This window comes from Ovis canadensis, chromosome 18 (assembly GCF_042477335.2).
Source record: "Ovis canadensis isolate MfBH-ARS-UI-01 breed Bighorn chromosome 18, ARS-UI_OviCan_v2, whole genome shotgun sequence".
Lineage (NCBI taxonomy): Eukaryota > Metazoa > Chordata > Mammalia > Artiodactyla > Bovidae > Ovis > Ovis canadensis.
Window position 1 is genome coordinate 25,131,304 of NC_091262.1, and position 19,071 is coordinate 25,150,374.

Below are 19,071 nucleotides of genomic sequence, written 5' to 3' on the forward strand. Positions count from 1 at the left end.
ATGGATGAAGAGGAAGAACAGAGGAAATCATGTTTATATTAGTATCAAAAGATCATTTGCATCAACCCAGGAAATAAGTGCTTAGGGTTAAAGAGAAGATTTCAGGCCTCCCAACTCCAGCAGAATGACCTAAAGGTCTAACACTCCTGGTCTCCATGAGACCTTTCCAGGAGATGCCAGTCCACAACAACTACTGTCTTTTTCTCTCAATTTGTATCACACCTCTATCCTTTTCATCACTCTAGCAGCAAATGTTCTTTTCACTCTCTATATTACAAAGGTTACCTTTATAAGCAATGTACTCATGTACGGATGTGAGAGTTGGACCATAAAGAAGGCTGAGTGCCAAAGAACTGACGCTTTCAAACTGTGGTGCTGGAGAAGATACTTGAAAGTCCCTTGGACAGCAAGGAGATCAAACCAGTCAATCCTAAAGGAAATCAACCCTGAATATTCATCGGAAGGACTGATGCTGAAGCTGAGGCTCCAATACTTTGGCCACCTGAGGTGAAGAGCCAATTCACTGGAAAAGACCCTGATGCTGGGAAAGACTGAGGGCAGGAGAAGAGGGCAACAGAGGATGAGATGGTTGGATGGCATCGCTGACTGGATGGACATGAGTTAGAAAATTCTGGGAGACACTGAAGGGCAGGGAAGCCTGGCGTGCTGCAGTCCATGGGGTCAAAAAGAGTTGGACACAACTTAGCGACTGAAAAACAACTACTCTTGATGGGAATTTTCTCTAATTATATCTTCTGGTATACCAATGGACATGTTATACGGTCTTTGATATTACATTTCCATTAATAGGAAACCGAGGTCCAAAGAGGTCAGGTGATGGGCCTCTGTCCACATATATGTGGTAGCGACTCCAGTCCAGGATCATTAAGTCCAGAGCAAGTGTGCACATTTCAAACGGGAGGCATTCAGCTCAACTTTTCTGTTTGTTATCTGCTTCTTTGGTGTCTATGGATCTCAACTTACTACAGAACACATGGTTTTTAGGCATCTTATTCAGTTACATACTTCTATCTAATGTTCATTTCCAGTATTCTTTGCCCAATTTTCATAAAAATGCATGTTAAATTAGGCTTTTTGAAAATATTTGGGGAAAAGCATTTCTTTTCATTCTTATTTTTTTAACTTGTCTTGCGAAACATCTTAGCAAACTTATGTGCAACTTGCAAAAAATACATACCATAATTTACAACATAAAAATGCATCCATTCTTATTTAGGAGCTGAAGTAGCCAGGGTTTACAACAACAGATGAAAAGTTTGCAGTGGGGGTAGGGGAGACTTAAGATGTATCAAATCCTCAAGTCTGCATATTTTATTAATCACAGGCTATGGAGTCAGGAGAAAGTCAGTTCAACACTGGTCTTGTCACCTACTAGCACTGTGATCATCTCAAGTTCCTAATGGTTTCTGGAGTCACAATTTTGCTACCTGAAAAAGGGGGATCATAATCCTGACCCTAATTGGAGTGTTTGGAGAATTAACTATCATATGTAAAGCATTTGGTACCCTCCAGGTGCTTCATAAATGTCAAGTCCTTGCCCATTGAGAATGCAAAGAAGTGAACAAGAAAGAATCACCTTCTGTCTAGCTTAAAGCATCCTGGGGTTCATTTACGTTTCAAAAGCAAGGATCTCCCAGGACAAGTCCACTCATGTTGCCCTGCGTCCTATGAAAGATCACCTGGCGGTTCTGTCTGCATCACGCTGGCTTTATTTACACGTTTCAGATTGAACCAGGGGATGTGGCGATAACACAGTTTAGCAAACACAGCATTCCATCTGCTGCTGCTACCAAATTGTCTGGGAAGAGTAATAGTGGCTCATTCAGGAAGAGGAAACTGTTATTACATGCGCCTGTATTTTTCCTTAACATATAAGCCTTCTCATTTATAGAGGGAAATCTGTAATAAAAACAGAGATGGCCACTGGTGTGATTAAACCAATGAACAAGATAATTGCTAATTGCGGCTGCACGCATATTTTTAGATTCCCACATTTGAGAAAGAATGGGTTTTACTTCTCCGTACGAATTTCAGAAAACACCAAGGCATAAATAAAATTCACATGATTTAGGGTCTACTTCATGATCCCTGGGTTGGGAAGATCCCCTGGAGAAGGAAATGGCAACCCATTCCAGTGTTCTTGCCTGGAGTATTCCACAGACAGAGCCTGGCAGGCTACTCCATGGGGTCACAATGAGTCAGACACGACTGGGTGCCTAACACGTTCATGAGCAAGTAGGTATCACCATGTAACAGAAGAGATGAAAGCATGGAGCTTTCCAGATCCAGAACTCAAATTTCAAAAGGATCCTTTGTTTTATGCTATAGAGAATGATTATAAGAAAAACAATGCAATTATTATAATAATTTTAAGGAAAATAATTACAAATTCCAACTCTATAACATTAAAATGCGTATTATTATATAAAATGTATTGAGTATTCTCTTTTTCATTGACCATTTGCTTATAAAATGTCAAAAAAAAAAACCATTGAGTCTTTCAGCTAAGTTTTAGAGACAGCTAAATGAAGAACAAATAATATGCCTATGTTGCAACATGGTTGTTCTTTAAGAACAAAGCCAATAAATAAATAAATAAATGAATAAATCAGGCAGTGGATTTTTCCCTTCTTCGAGGCTTTGCTGGCTTCCACAATATCTCCAAAGAGCACAGCACTGTAGGTGTAATAAAGTAGCTTTGAGCCTCTAGGAGAGAATTAACACCATCAAAATGAATTTACAGCTAAGAATTCATTATATAATCAGTGTGTTACTTTAAATCTTTCATACATGTTCTGAGTCAAGAAAATCTTTCTCTACTAATTACCTAAGCATAACCAAAGAGATAGTCCTAAAAACTGACCACATCAGGAAAGCTCTTTGTGACATGCTTAAAAATTGAGTAGTATTTGCCACAGGATGCCCAGGATCCCCGAAAGGGAAAGATGCAACATTTCTATCTTAGGATCATTCCAATAATGCAAACCATCCAGAGCAAAGATGCAGAAAGATGGCTTCAGATTTTAAATGGAAATCTGTTTGGTCTACTTCATCCCACTGAATATTAAAAGCCTGCAATTTGAGAACTTGAAGAATTATAAACATCAGAAATAGACTGAGTGGCATTTAGCAGGGGGGTAAAGAAACCTCTCAGCATCTGTCATAACAAAGAATAAAAAGTAATATTTCTGATATATGAGATTAAAAATTGTCCTCCAGGAATCTGGCTTAATGCACTGGAAACTGTCCTTAAGGTTTCTTCCCATGAGACATGCCCTGTGTTCATGGACACACACACACACACACACACACACACACACACACACACACACCCCCCTACTTTATGGTACACTATTAAAATGAAGAAAAATCTTCAGCAGAGTACTTCCTGCTCAGGTAGTATTTTTGCTTTGGGAAACGAATATGAAGCAGACTGGATTTTGAATCAATATCATTTTGACGCAGTTATAAACTGCTCCCATGACCTGTTCATTACACAAAGTCTTTCCATACTGACTGATCTTTACCAACAGGTTTCTTTGGCCTGCAACAGGATTTTCATCAGGGATCAAACCAGAGGGCTGAAAAAGCAAGAGGAATAAACATCATCATCACGAGGAAGATGTGGGTAAAACACACCTGTGAAAAATTGGGAACACTGTGGAGAAGATTATTTGGAATTTAGACCCTGGGAAGACTGACTTCCTTACAAGTTTCTCTGAGCCAACTGACGGGTGCCACAGCGGTACAGGGCCAACAGGCTGATGGTTTTCCGCAACTGTCATCTCATAGGTAAACACACAGTGCCGGCAGCTGCTGGTTTAGCTGTGTGTGCTCTAGCTTTCCTTGAGGTGGGGGGACTGAGGCGCGTAGAAGATAAAATAGTTATCACCTAAGACTCAGCACAAATACCACCTTTAAGCAGTCCTGACACCCAGGCACTGCATCTCTGACACCCAGTGTAGTCTACAAATTTTGACAGAAAGCAGCCATCACAGTTACAGGGCAAACACTCCATAAATGTTACCAATAATAATGCGGAAAAATGGGCCAGTGAATTAATAAGGTTTCCCTTGTATCAATGTAACACAGTCCAAAATAAACTGGATTTAGATCAGAGAACTGGGTTTGAATCTTGTTCCTGGCTGGGAAATTTTCCAATGCATTGCTGCATTTCTCTTAACCTGGGTGAGTTCATTTACAGATGGGGAAAATAATATCTAATTTAACAGTTTACTTTGAGTACTGAATGAGTTAAAGCACATAAACACAGTCTGCAAAGTGTAAACACTCTACAAATACGGATCATCTAATCATTTAAATAATTCTTACTCAAAACGGTCTCTCTTTTAACTTTCTGGCTGTGTCCCGCAGCATGTGGGGTCTCACTGGCCCAACCAGGGATCGAACCATACCCCCTTGCAGTGGAAGTGCGGGGTCCTAACCACTGGACTGCCAGGAAGCTTCAAAATGGTCGCATTGTAAATTATTGCTTTTACGGCATTCATTACTTATGTGAAATTACAATTTTTCCCTTGAGAAGAAAGTGGTATCCCTACCTTTCTATCAAATATTTGGTAAATTATCTGTTAATTACCTCGCAAACTCATTGGTTGATGGGGACTTAGGGCAAAACACGCTGAAACAGAGGGGATTTCAATAGGAAAGACAAGAGGAATGGCTACTATCGTCAGGAAAATAATGACTTGTGGATAACTGAGATACAATGTCCAATGTCTTCTCTATTAGCATAATGTAAAAATTTTAGGCAATGGCAAGATAAATATCCGGATGTATACACTATAACATCAGAGCCTGTTACTATAAATTACTTAATAAGAGGATAATCCATATAAATACCATTTATAGTCTGGTATACCATATTTCACAATATTTGGGAGCAACATACAAGGAAAATCTTTACAGTAGGAGTCAAAGAAAATCCACAAGTACTGGGTCTACCAGTGAGCCAGAGAGTAGTAGGCTGAATAATGCTTCAAAACATTAGATTAATAATATTTCTGGGTTATTTCTGAAGGTAATGAAGCCAAAAATCTTAAGGATGGATGTTTGATTTTTAAAAAGTGATCTGAACCAAGTCAATGTGTCAGGGAAAAGACTGTAAGAATAAGGAAGCCAATTCCTTTTAATTCAAAACATGTATAAATGGATAATTAAGAATTGGCTGGAATCCATTTTAATATTAAAGTCTTGGAAGTAAGATGGTATGGTAGGAATGTTAGCAATTAAATCACTTCATCACTGAAAATAATATTAATTCAAATTAAAAGAAGTTACATCAGAACAACCATTTACTTTATTCCCCTGAAAATTATCCATAACGTTCTCTACAATATGTCCTGTATGTAGACTGTAGATGCCCTGAAAGTATGTGTGTGTGTATTCAACTATTGTTAACTTTTCGAAGATATTATCTGATTTTTCATTTTCTTAAACATACCACACCATCCTAAAGTACCATGACTTAGTCAGCAAATTTAAAAAAAAAATCACTAATCAAAGTAACTTGCTGTGTTTTGGACATGCTTAGGAAGGCACAAAGGAATCATAAAGAAAACTACTCTCACTATTAAACTGCAAGGAGACTTCCTCCAAGAATGACAGTCTTCTCTGGCTGAGACACTACAGGCCATCTTCTCTTTCTGGAACAAGAAAACACAGGGAACAAGGCACGCTGGCCCTGAACAACTTCACCCAAAGGACTACGTAAGTGAATTTACAAGAGCTTCTAAAAGTACACACATTTCCTTCTCTCTCTAAGAAGGCTCTACCTGGGTGGTGATGAGTGGACTAATCATTTAGGAGGATAAAAAATCGTTTGAAAAACTAGGATTGATGGTTTAAATATACTTAGTTTTAGTGTATTTGTGAAATATACAAAAATTTTCATAATTTGTGAAGAAAAGAGGATAGGGATATAATATCTATTCACATTCTTTCATTACAAAATCATTGATCCACAAAAAAGTATGTCTCTTATTTTCTTAAAGGAAAAGATCCACATGTTTTTCACCCATAATTGACATGAGGATCTCTTCCCCTTCCACCAAACACTGTAAAGCAAGTGTGAACTCACTGATAATCTCAAACAGCTGATTCAATCCTATTTCTGACAGCTGAGTTAAAACCAACCAAGCCACAATGCAGGCATCACGAGCAGTGTCTTTACGACAGCAACAGGCAGGTTTTTTTGTTTTTTTTTTTTTTTATTACATGCCCTTATTATTCTTTCTTCCTGTTGTTAATAGTAAATCCTGAAATATTCTATACAAGTGATTGTTGGGCTGGAAAAAAGAAAGAAACCCTAATGCAAGTATTTATACCTTCTGCAATGAAAACAAGATATTATTGCTTTGCATGACCTTTCCTAAATATGGGATACAGCATTTTACACAATAGTTTCTTGGTTCATGCTTCAATTATTGACCTTTACTGTGTAGCAAATTAATGCAATTTTCATTGTAATCCATCCGTACAAATAAGGTCCACAAAGAAGAATTTCACATACGGAATCTAATACAAATAGGAAATGTCAGCTGATTGCTGCTGGCTGAACTTAGCCATTATCTGTTTGTTCAGGGGTCCCCAGCAAACTATACTTGTAACAAGCAATTTCTTGCACGGGGCCATCAGGTCTAAGAAAGATTTCCTCTCTTCAAAGTTGAGTTTGTACCTTTAGCTTCCTAAAAGCCAAAAAACTAGTTACCCAAACATTCTACATTGTAACTGAAAGCCCACCGAAGCAAGCAAGGCAAAACTGTGGAGTCTAATTTGTTTTTGAAAAAAATACAGGGCATTAACGTGGACTTTTAACAATGAGAAGAAGCGAGAGGCTACGGTGATGTCATTTTACAGCCATCCCTGTTCCGGACAATAAAACGATGACAGACCCCAGACCGTGTTCTGGTCTGTGCAGTGGAGACAGACAGAATATGGGAACATGTCCATCTCCCGAGGAAGCTGTGCCAAGGGGCCCCCCGGCACGCTTTCATCTTCCACGGTTGTCTGTGATGGTATTTGGTGGGAAGGGATGCTGGCAATTAAGGAGTGTCACTTTCAAGATGGATAGTTTGAGTAGAAAGGAGCTCCCCTCCTCTCCTGGTTTGAAGGAGACGGCTGGATGTTTATAATTTGTAAACAGTCCATCTCTCACTGGGTGTGTTACAGTTCCCAGAAGCCCGTCTGTCATGTCTAACACACAACAGGAGCCAGAAGGGCGCTGTGGGGAAGCCCCCAGAGTCAGCACTCTGTGGAGGGGCGTGGCCAGGGCCTCCTTGCTTCAGGGACCAGCTCTGGGTGTGGAGGCCGCTCCACATGGAGAAGAAATGATCAAGCCTAATGATCTGTAGGTGGAGGTGTGCTCCGGAGGTCTTCCAGTTGGAAGTCCCTCTAGTTAACACATCTCTTAGAGAAGTGACAGGGCGGAGATGTGGAAAAGGGCTGCAGCACGGCAGTCTCCCCTCCCAACAGAAGGCCTGTGTTCAGCAGAAGAGGCCTGAACAGAGGCCAACCTTTCACTTCAGACCTGTGGCTTCAGAAGTTCACTCACTAAGTCATGTCCCACTCGTCATGACAGGGCCTGCAGCACGCCGGGCCTCCCTGGAGCACAGCCCTGTGGTGGCGAAGGGCTTGTGGAGCTCAATGAAGCTATGAGCCATGCCGTGTAGGGCCACCCAGGATGGACGAGTCACAGCAGGGAGTTCTGACAAAACGCGGTCCATTGGAGGACGCATCAACAGTATAAAAAGGCAAAAGGAAGTTTCCACAGGAGTATGAAATTGAGGAAGCAAAAGAAACAAGGCCATACAGGGCTATTAAAGGCCCTACAGATGTACTACAACCAATCAAAGTATCTCAAGAATGGAACTGCCCTGGAGGAGACGTGGAGACCCCAGTGCTAACATCCTCAGTGTGAGTGGGCTGATATATCTGCTCTGAGGAGGGCCATGCTTAGTTAGAGGACTGCAAGAGCTCCCAGGTTCATCCATGTAGATCACAGCCCACGTGGTTTTCCCTCCACACCCCCAGAGAGTCCTTGAGGTACCACAATGGAAAGTTAGATGAGGCCAACCACTGCTCTAAACTTTCATGGCTGATATTTTTTAACTGTTTTTGTTTGGCTGCACTGGGTCTTCCCTGTGGCATGTGGGATCTCTGATCTTCACTGCAGCAGGTGAGATCTTTAGTTGCAGCACATACAAACTCTGAGATGTGGCATGTGGGATCTAGTCCCCTGACCAGGGATTGAACCTGGGGCCCCTGCGTTGGGAGCTTGGAATCCCTTTATGGATGACTTTATTGCCTTCCTGTTTATTCAACCCACTCTTTCATTCCTCACCTTCTTGTTGGATTTCTTCTTAGAGGGGATAAAGCCCCACAGTCACAATGAACTCTCTAGGGTGGGTGATGTCTTCGTTCCTAGGTGCCTTGTTTATACAGACTTGGCCAGAGAGAAAGAGATATTCCTCACTCCCAACCTTTGGTTAATAAAGTTGATGATTACTCTTTGTGTAGCTTTAAAGTAATTTCATTAAAGATTGAAGGCAGGACGAAAAGGGGACGACAGAGGATGAGATGGTTGGATGGTATCACCGACGCGATGGACATGAGTTTGAACAAGCTCCTGGAGTTGGTGATGGACAGGGAGGCCTGGTGTGCTTACAGTCCATGGGGTCGCAAAGAGTCAGACACGACTGAGCGACTGAACTGAACTGTGTCTCCTTTAGTGAAACATGTCTCCTAAGGCACATTAATTTAGCTGTGGCTACTTTTTGAAATAACATTTATTTCTGGCTGCACTGAGTCTTCACTGCGGTGGCTTCACTTGCTGCAAAGCACAGGCTCCAGAGAGCAGGCTCAGTAGTTGCAGCACGTGGACTTAGGTGCTCTGAAACATGCGGAACATTCCTGGACCAGGGATTGAACCCAGTGTTGGCAGGCAGATTCTTCACCACTGAGCTACCAGGGAAGTACCCAGCTTTGACTATTCTTAATGTTCAAGGATTTACATCACTCAGAAGCCACTCACGTCAGTTCATCAAGAAGAAAGTTGCGTCATGGGACTTTCATTCTTGAAAGGGTCCCGATTCTCTTTTTAAAAAGTCACACTTTATTAGTTTGCTCTTAATGATCATTTTAGCATGACAAATAAGATTTACTTTGTAATCTGCCCAACTTCCTTCAAATGGGCAAAACCATCTTGCTCGCTCGATGGATTTTAAGGCTGTCTGTGTCTTGAACTTGGTGTTTTTGAATTCATTTCTGTTTCCTGCACATTTTATATCAGACCCTTAACTTTTCCCTTTCCCTCTCTTGCCTCTCTCCTCTCCTGTCATATCGCCCAGAGCCCTGCAGACCTACAAGATCTAGGGGACTGGGCGACTGTGAACCCAGTAGCATCTCATTTGGCATTTTACTTGTTTTTTTTTCCGTTTTATTCCAGAAGGTTTGTCTGAAAGCGTAATGACAACAAAGCAGCAGATTTGAGAGATTCTCCCAGGAGGAGAGAAAGGACAGATGTACCCAGACGTAGAGCCGAAAACGATGCCAGCAACAGCTGGGCAGGTGACAGATTCTGAGGCAGGTGACCCATCCCGCAGAGTGCAGACGTGAGCCTCAAGGAACAGCGACTGCACGTGATTTACTTCTGACTTCCTGGACTACCTTTCATCTACCTTTCATCCACCAAGGGAAAGGCTAAACTTTGCCTCAAATGACAGGCCTCCTGGTCAACATTTCAGTTATTCCTTGTATTGCACCTCTTTTCATCTTCACTTAAAACTTGAAAAGAGATAACTTTTACCCATTATGAGAATTCGATCACTATATTGGTTACCCTGCAGTAGTAAAACGGTACAACAGAGCTTGGCTCAGCCGGCTAGAATGCCATCTAGCATTCATGCTGCGTTTCTTGCCCTTTCTGGAGTACACCCACCTTGTCATCTTCATCGTCCTCCTCATCCACATCAGGGCTCTCCTACAAGGAAAACCCACAATGTGTAAATAAAACATCAACCGAAATGACCAAGTACAAACACATGCATACCCAGGCTTCAAGTTTTCCTACATCACTGAAATACTTGTCTTTTTGAAACACATTGTACCCTCTTAAAAAAGGACCCTTTTAAAGTTAAAGGATGCTGAAATAAGACTGTAAACGATATGCATAATCTACATAAAACTGTTAACTATAAATAAAGCTATTAGGCGAGTGCCCTTTGAAAGCAGCCAGCCTTAAAAACCACATTGCCGAGTTCTACCTTCTGTAAACAGTTTTGTTCTTATTCTTGACAAATGAACCAGCTGCTGGGTTAAGGCTGAGAACACCATACTCCGTTTGTGCTGGGCTCATTGCTATAATGACTGCACTTTTCCTCTGGGGCCATTACCAAAACATTAGACAGTAGAAAATGCATTAGTCTGAATGTAATCAATCTCAAGAATAAGATACAGGTTTCTATACAGTATTATTGTTTTCCTTGGGCTCTGGAGTTGGGGGGGTGGCGCAGATGAGGGAAGGAAACTCCAGGTTCAGATCTGGGCTAAAGGGGGGGCCTGCCTTTAGTTCTGGGGGCACAGCACTAGCAGCGCTGCACATGGAGGCTTGCCCAAATTCGTTTTGAAATCCTGGCTAGTTAATGGGTACATTTGAATCATATTACTGCTACATTTAAAAGCTAACATGTGTTGGTACACAATCCAATGATTTGGGAGCTCTGAAAGAACGCTGGGTATATCAGAAAGCTCAGGTCTATTTTCACTGTAAACACTTACCTTTCTACTTAACCTTGCAAAGCTCAGGCATACCAAGTTAGCTGCCATTGTCTCAACAGAAAAAAGAATGGTCAACATCTTGCTTGTACAAGGGAGTAACTCTGAAGTATCAGTACTCTGCTGTCCTCCATAAACCACTGAGCAATTTCTTCAGGCAGGGCTGGTACCGAATTACCTCCTAGAATTCCTACAAACGTCACCAAGCAGTCTGTGGAATGCTTACTGATACTGGAGAACTAACCTATTCAATAAACATGTTCCATGAGAGCAAATGGATAACAAAGGATAAAAATGAATACAATGAAAACCTGCTATGGGGGGAAAGAACTCTGTAATTAGGAGTCAGACGTCTTCATCTGAGACAAAGTCTTCAGCCGGAGACCTTGATCCAGCACTGTTTTGCTGTGTGACTTTGGGCAAAAATCACTCTGCCACTCTGAACCTTAGTTGCATCAAGCATGAAATGAAAATAGTAGTTCTTGACTCCTTCAGGGTTATGTTACCAAGTTTAAAATAGATAATGAATTACAAAATGTTTAGTAAATAAAAAAAGGTTTCACACACACACACACACACATATACACACATATACACACAAGAACACTTATGTACCCATATTTATGTACACACACACACACAAGGACTGTAGCTTGCCAGACTCCTCTGTCCATGGGATTCTCTAGGCAAGAATACTGGGGTGGGTTATGTGCCCTCCTCCAGGGGATCTTCCCAATCCAGGGACTGAACCCAGGTCTCTTATGTCTCCTGCATTGGCAGGTGGGTTCTTTACCAATAGCACCATCTGGGAAGCCCATACAGATGTGTCAAAGTGGAAGTGTAGTCACTCAGTGGTGTCTGACTCTTTTGCGACCCCACGGACTGTAGCCCACCAGGCTCCTCTGTCCATGGAATTTTCTAGGCAAGAATCCTGGAGTGGATTGCCATTTCCTCCTCCAAAGGATCTTCCTGACCCAGGGATCAAACCTGGGACTCTCACACTGCAGGTAGATTCTTTACTATCTGAGCCATGAGGAAAGTCCATACCTGCCTACAAATACACACACACACACACACACACACACACACACACGCATGCTATAAACAGGTACATCATATATATAGCTGGAAACGACTAAAATTATAAAAATGTTAGTTGACACAGCACTTTTACAACAGATGTTTCTCTGTAAAAAGCTTCTTCATTTGTAGCTCCATGAAACTTAATCTTTACATAAACTTGTATGTTAAGGCTATTTATTTGTTAGTTGGTTCTAGCATCTTCAGGCGCCTCATTATTGATACAAGCACATGCTGACTGAACTACAACGATCAAACACCAAACAGAATTTTGAGTTTGTCTGATGTTTTACTCTGTGTTTTACACTCATTTCCCACCACCCCAAATGAAACCAGAAACATGCCTTAAATATCCGTTATTTCAGAGACAATTATTTTCCAATAATCAGAATATTATAAGGAAAAATGGGTGAAGATGGTCAGCTTTTGAGTCTTAGAAAACCCAACACGGAGGTCATTTTTTTCTAAAGGATGTTACCAAGTCCCAAGATCTTTGACTTGTTTTGAAAACTTGGTTCTTGAACCTGCAATAACAAGCTTATATCACAAAGCAAGTCTACACATACAAGTTCCTTCTAATATAGAGCAGAAAAAGATTGTATGGGCTAGAATAAGAGGGGTAAGGGAGGGAGAGACGGAGAAAAAGTAAGAAAAGTAGATGCGGGGGAATGTCATGGAGAAGAGGCCCTGCCTGTGTTTCCTTTAACACCACAGTGAGCTTGAGAACTGCAGGAAAAACCTGGGCACTTGAGCACAGAGGGGGGCCCATGCCCACCCACTCTCTGACTTTCCTAGAAGCGAGCCAGCCTCAGCGGATCCCCTGACGCCTTAGGCTAGAGAATATTGCACAGGAGAACTATCTGGAGAGGTCTGAGACACCTTCCACTTGTGTTTCCCTGAAGGAACTCAAGAAGCCACCAAAAGCTTGTTCTGCATGTGTGCGTGCTAAGCCGATTCAGTCATGTCCAACTCTGCAACCCTGTGGACTGTAGCCCACCAGGCTCCTTTGTCCATGGGATTTTCTAGGCAAGAATACTGGAGTGGGTTGCCATGCCCTCCTCCAGGATATCTTTACGACCCGGGGATCAAGCCTGCTTCATTTATGTCTCCTGCGTTGGCAGGTGGGTTCTTTACCACTAGTACCACCTGGGAAGTGGAGACTCTTATTCCCAGGAACTCTATGGAGAACCAGATGGACACCCAGACAGGTGCCGCCTGCCTGGAAATGCTGACGAAAAACCAGATGGCTCACTCATGCTAAGGAGGCAGGCCCAGACACAGGAACACAGATGCTCTAGAAGGAAGACTCTAGATTACACATGATGAATATCTTCCCTGTACCGTGAACACACGAGCAGTGTTGCTCCTCCAGTCTCAAACGTGGCAGATCGGGTCATGCTTTGGTGGCGGTGGTTTACTGCTAACACATTTTCTTTTCTAATCAAATGTCAGAATTATTGGAACCTGTTCTCACCTGGCTGTCCTGGATGCTGCCCACCTTCCCTCTCGTGGGTCCGATGGAATTGTAGACAAAGAGCAGCAATAAAGCCAGAGGGATCATGTAGAGTTCAAAATTCCAGACAGCGACTAGAAACACCTGATTGGAAGACAAAGAGCAAATGATTTCTTGCAGAAATAATATGGGAACAATCCTCAGCTCCTACTCACTGACTTAAGGAGATCAAACCCAGGACTCTCTGTATAGTTCCAAGTCAATTAAAATACACACACACACACACACACACACACACACACACACACGATCATTAGCACAGTTTTAGAACTAGTAGCAGAATAAGGAAGGCGGAGAAATGAGCCGGCCTATCACACTCTGGAATAGAGTTCCCATATTTGGAAACCTCATTACTCTACCAACCTCATTAAGTTTTTTGCTGCTGGATTTGGCATACCAGAACATAGGCAAAGTACACAGCATGGAAAATCCAAAGGTCACCAAGAGGATACAGGCCAAATTTTACCAAGAGTGAGATTTATCTGAACCAGGGTCGTGTGCTGTGCTCAGTGGCTCAGTTGTGTCCCACTCTTTGCGGCTCCATGGACTGTAGCCTGCCAGGCTCCTCTGTCCATGGGATTACCCAGGCAAGAATTCTGGAATGGGTTGCCATTTCCTCCTCCAGGGGATCTTCCCAACCCCTGGATCTAACCCCTGTCTCTTGTATCTCCTCCATTGGCAGGTGGATTCTTTATTACCACTGCCACCAGGAAGCCCCAGAGGGAATGATTCCTTTTCAAGCAGGCTGCCAGTGTGGAAAAATTCAAATACTTTGGATAAAAACTTTAGTTTTCTGAAGTCTCTTTAAATTTTTTTTAAAAATTTGATTGAAACATAGCTGATTTACAATGTAATATTAATTTCTTCTGTACAACAAAATGCCTCAGTTATACACACATATATTCTTTTTCCATATTCTGTTCCCTTATGATTTGTCACAGAATATTGAATATAGTTCTCTGAGTTATACAGTATGACATTGTTGTTTATTCATAAAAATCTTAAAATCTTCCAATTTTGAGGGTAGATGGCCACAAGAAAATGATGATCAGTGTGAATCTTTACCACTTGAGGAGACCTAAGCATTCTGTTAGAAATAAACAGTGTCAAAATTTTGAGATCATTCTGGAACTTTTTAATACTGCCTTTTATAGATCTGTTGATGGTATATATAAATCAAGTACATTCATTTCACATGGTATATGGTACCCCATTACAATGAATGTTTTGCAGTTTTTCCATTATATTCTCTTATCAATGAAGACTTAGGATGAAACAGTGGTTTTATTTTTTTTTTTAATGCAGTCAAATATATTAACCTTCAACTTGAGGATTTTTGCCTTTACTATTCAGTGTTCTACTTAAGAAATCTATGGTACCATGAGGTGATAAAGTGATTTCTTGTCTCTTCTTGCAAAAGATAAGCGTGTGAGAGTGTGTGTATGTTCCGTCTCTTGGTTTGTAGTTGGAAACAAGCACCCAATTTGAACTTCATCCTCATAGCTGATTTACAATGCTGTATTAGTTTCAGGTATATGGCAAAGTGATTCCGTAATATACATATATATATATATTTTCCAGAGTCTTCTTCCTTATAGGTTATTACAAGATATAGAGTATAGTCAACTTTTAGGATTGGATTACTGAAGGGATCCCTGCTTTGCTCACTGGTTCTACATTCCCTGTCACACATCAGCTTCCCATATGACTGTTGTCTACAGACCCTCTAAGTAAGTGTTAGTTGCTCAGTCATGCCCGACTCTTTGCGACCCCATGGACTGCAGCCCACCAGGCTCCTGTGTCCATGAGATTTTCCAGGCAAGGATAATGGAGTGGGTTGCCATTTCCTTCTCCAAGGGATCTTCTCGACCCAGGGATCGAACCCGGGTCTCCGTACTGTAGGCACATTCTTTACCGACTGAGCTACAAGGGAAGCCCTATAGACCCTCTAATCCCTTCTACTGAATTACATTACTGTTCTTTCACCAGGACCACTCCAGGAGTCTTGCCTGGTGAATCCCATGGACAGAGGAGCCCTGTGGGCTACAGTTCATGGGGTCGCAAAGAGTTGGACACAACTCAGTGACTAACGTTTTCACTTTCAGTAATCAGATGGTATCTGAGAGCATAAGTCGATATTATTTCACTTTCAAAATTATCTCGGCTTGTTCTTTGACTGTATCCTTCCACACGGATTTAAAAATCAGTTTGTAACATTCTACAAAATTCTTGGTGAAATTTTATTGGAAGAGCCTTTAACATACTTATCAATTTGAAGAGAACTGACATCCTGATATTGACCTTCTGAATTATAAGGAATGTTTATTTCTCCATATACTCAGGACTTCATCTTTTTTACATAATGATTTTGCATATGTCTTATTATTTTTTGGAAAGTAATTTAAGAGTCTTGATACTATTATGAATGGGATGATTTTCAAATTTATATTCTTTAGTTGGTTACTTACTTTTAGTTACAGGAACACTGATTTATATGTTTTTCACAGTATTTCTGAGCCCTATTATTACTTGTAGGGAATTGAAAATACATCATTTTGGAGATCTGGTATGTAAAATCCTATAAACTGTAAATTATGACATTTTCCTTTAGCGTCCCAATCCATATGTTATTTATATTTTCTTTTAGTGCTAAACCGCTAGGCATTTTTTATTGAGTAAGTATAGAATTTTTGAAATACATTACTGATACCTTCCAGTCTATTACCTGGATGGGCTTTAACAACTTTATTATTTCATAATATATATATTCCTCTAATTTTCTAGGTATTTAAAGGTTTCTTTTTCTTTTCTTGTCATTATTCTGTTTTATTATGAACAACACAGAAAAGTTGAGAAAATAGTACAGCAATTTCTCTACTATGTAAAACTAGTAATTTTCTTCATTGTTACCTATTTCCCTTTCCCTGTTCTTAAAGTTCTTTTAAGATTAGAGGTTTTAATTATATTCTAAAGGGTTACTATTTCTTAATGTCTATCTATTGGATAAGTAGAATTTTATTGTTCTTTCAAATTGCATAATATAATTTCAAGTAAAAAGAGGCTGACCTAAAACTATTGAGAAAAAAATAGGAAACAATATATTTTTATTTTCTTCATTATCAACTATTTATATAACGTCTTCAACACAATTACTTTTACATGAACTGAAACTAGAGGGATGGCTGTGTTAGACAAACACCTCATTTATCATATTTGTCTTCCCAGGTATTGGTAAGTAAGCCCAGAAAGTGTTTTACAAAAAAAAGAGTCATTTAAATATCACATTCAAAGGACTTGAAATTCTTTAAGAGTGAGAAACTAGTACCTTTAGAAACATTTTTAAAATCAATGGGTAATTTTTACTTCTCTAATGATGGATTAAATTCCTTAACAACATCATCTAGCAAAAACAGAAACCCTTTAGGACTGGAGGGGAGACAAAGTATTTGAGAGTATGAAACAAAGTTAATAAATTTTTCAGAGTAGTTGAAACCTTGGACAAAGAACTCAGATCTGCATGGGGTCACATGAATAATTTTTACATCTTTCACTCAGGGAGAGTTGAAGACACAGAGATGGCACCAGTTGGTTAAAACTCAATAGAAAAATCTGCCCGTTTTCTAAATGCCTACGAAGGATGTAGGCAAAGGAGTCAGTGACAGTCAGGGCCACCAGAGAACATACAAGCACACCAGAAGGGAGAAAGCAAAGGAGAAGGCCAAATTCTGTATGTGAACTCTGCTATAGTCTCTATCACACACATGGACCAGACTCAAAGGCCTCTGAACTGGGACCAAAGCTGCCACTCATAGCAGGTGTGACTGAATGTTCAGTTTGAGTCTAACAGAAGTAAACGCTTTCTTAAAAAACAAAATCAACCTTATCTGAAACAATGTAGGATAATTTAGTGTTTTCACCACATAACCCTCTTAATGTCTAACATACAGTTCAACATCACTTGACATACAAAGAGTCAGGAGAATGGAATCATTATCAAGGAGCAGGCCATCAACAGATGTCAAGTTCAAGGTAATGTACATGTTAAAATTATCAGCAAGAACTTCAGACCACCTATTAAAAATATGCTCAGTGAGATGAAGGAAAATGACATCATAATAAATAAGTTAGTAAATAAATGCACAAAATAATAAAAGGGAAAATTGTCCAACTAAAAAATCAACATCTCAAACTAAAAAAAAAAAATCAGTAAGTATGTTCAGGATCAGAATTAAAAAGAAAAACTTAAGGAACTTGAAGAGATATCAAAAGAAATCACCTTATGTGAAAGAGAGAAAATAGTATGGAAATAAATGAATGGACTATTACTGCTCATTGAATAATTTCAAAAGTTCTAATACAGATATTCAGAATCTCAGAAAAAGAGGGAAGTTAGAGATATATGTAAATAACTAATGGTTGAACACTTCCTAGAGAACTTCCAGTAGAATAAATTCAAAGAAAATCAGGCTTAGGCAAATAAATATACATATGTATATATACATATTATATATTAATATACATATATTAGTTGCTCAGTTGTGTCTGACTCTTTGCAACCCCATGGAATGTAGCCCACCAGGCTCCTCTTTCGATGGAATTCTCCAGGCAAGAAAACTGAAGTGGGTAGCCATCCCCTTCTCCAGAGGATCTTCCTGACCCAGGGATCAAACCTGCACCTCTTGCATTGGCAGGTGAAAGAACTGTTTGCCATAGCTCTTTGGTAAAGAACCTGCCTGCCAGTGCAGGAGATTTAAGAGTATGCAGGTTTGATCGCTGGGTCAGGAAGATCCCCTGGAGGAGGGCATGGCAACCCACTCCAGTATTCTCGCCTGGAGAATCCCATGGACAGAGGAGCCTGGGCGACTATAGTCCACAGGGTCCCACAGAGGCAGACAAGACTGAAGTGACTTAGCATGCGTGTATATATTTATCATAATCACAGTTCTGAAAAACAAAACTAATGAAATTCTGATACCAACTAAAGATAAATGACACCTTATGTACATGAACTTAACAATTTGAATGTTCATGGATTTCACATCAGAAACCATGGAGGCAAGGAGAAGTACAACAGCAATTTTAAAGTGTTAGGTAAAAGCAAAAGCAAAATTGTCAACCCAGGATTCTATATCCAATGACAATATCTTTCAGGAGTGAAGGTGAAATAAAGATTCAGATAAGTGAAAATTAAAATAATCTTTCACCAGCATATGTGAACAACAATAAAAGCTAAAGGATTTCTTTAGAATAAGGGAAATGAACCCTAATGGAACTCAAACTTCAGGAAGAAATGAAGAATATTAGAAATGGTAGACACATAGGTAAATACACAAGACAGGTTTTTCTTTTATTTCCTTTAGAACTCATATGATTAAAGCTATGCTTATAGCATCCCGGTGGTGTTTATACTGTATTTAGATGTAATACAAGACATATGAAAACTGAAATAAAAAGGAGGGTAGGGATAGGTGGACAGATGGAGTTAGATGAGTTGCAATATTTCTATGTTTTAGGTGAAATGATAAAATTTTAATCCCAAATTGGGTGTCAAAAGCTAAGTGGAAATTGCATACACACACACACACTCAAACATACTTGCACACATGTATTTACTCTCTAGAACAATCACCAAAGAACAGAGAATAGATAAAAAGTCAACAGATGAA

At 40.2% G+C, this 19,071-nt stretch overlaps 1 protein-coding gene across 25 annotated transcripts in view; it reads right to left on the bottom strand.

The window, feature by feature from the left end:
* The window catches only part of MCTP2 (multiple C2 and transmembrane domain containing 2), a 270,449-nt gene that overhangs the window by 29,317 nt on the left and 222,061 nt on the right, over positions 1-19,071 (bottom strand). For all 25 annotated transcript variants that reach the window (XR_011250196.1, XR_011250197.1, XR_011250198.1 and 22 more), the window contains 2 exons: positions 13,367-13,489; positions 9,977-10,018 (listed from right to left, as the gene is read on the bottom strand). Coding sequence is in view for 22 of the 25 variants with exons in the window: in XM_069558923.1 (XP_069415024.1) it covers positions 9,977-10,018; positions 13,367-13,489 (165 nt within the window). In the remaining 3 variants the exon portion in view is untranslated. The remainder of the gene's footprint in view (positions 1-9,976; positions 10,019-13,366; positions 13,490-19,071) is intronic.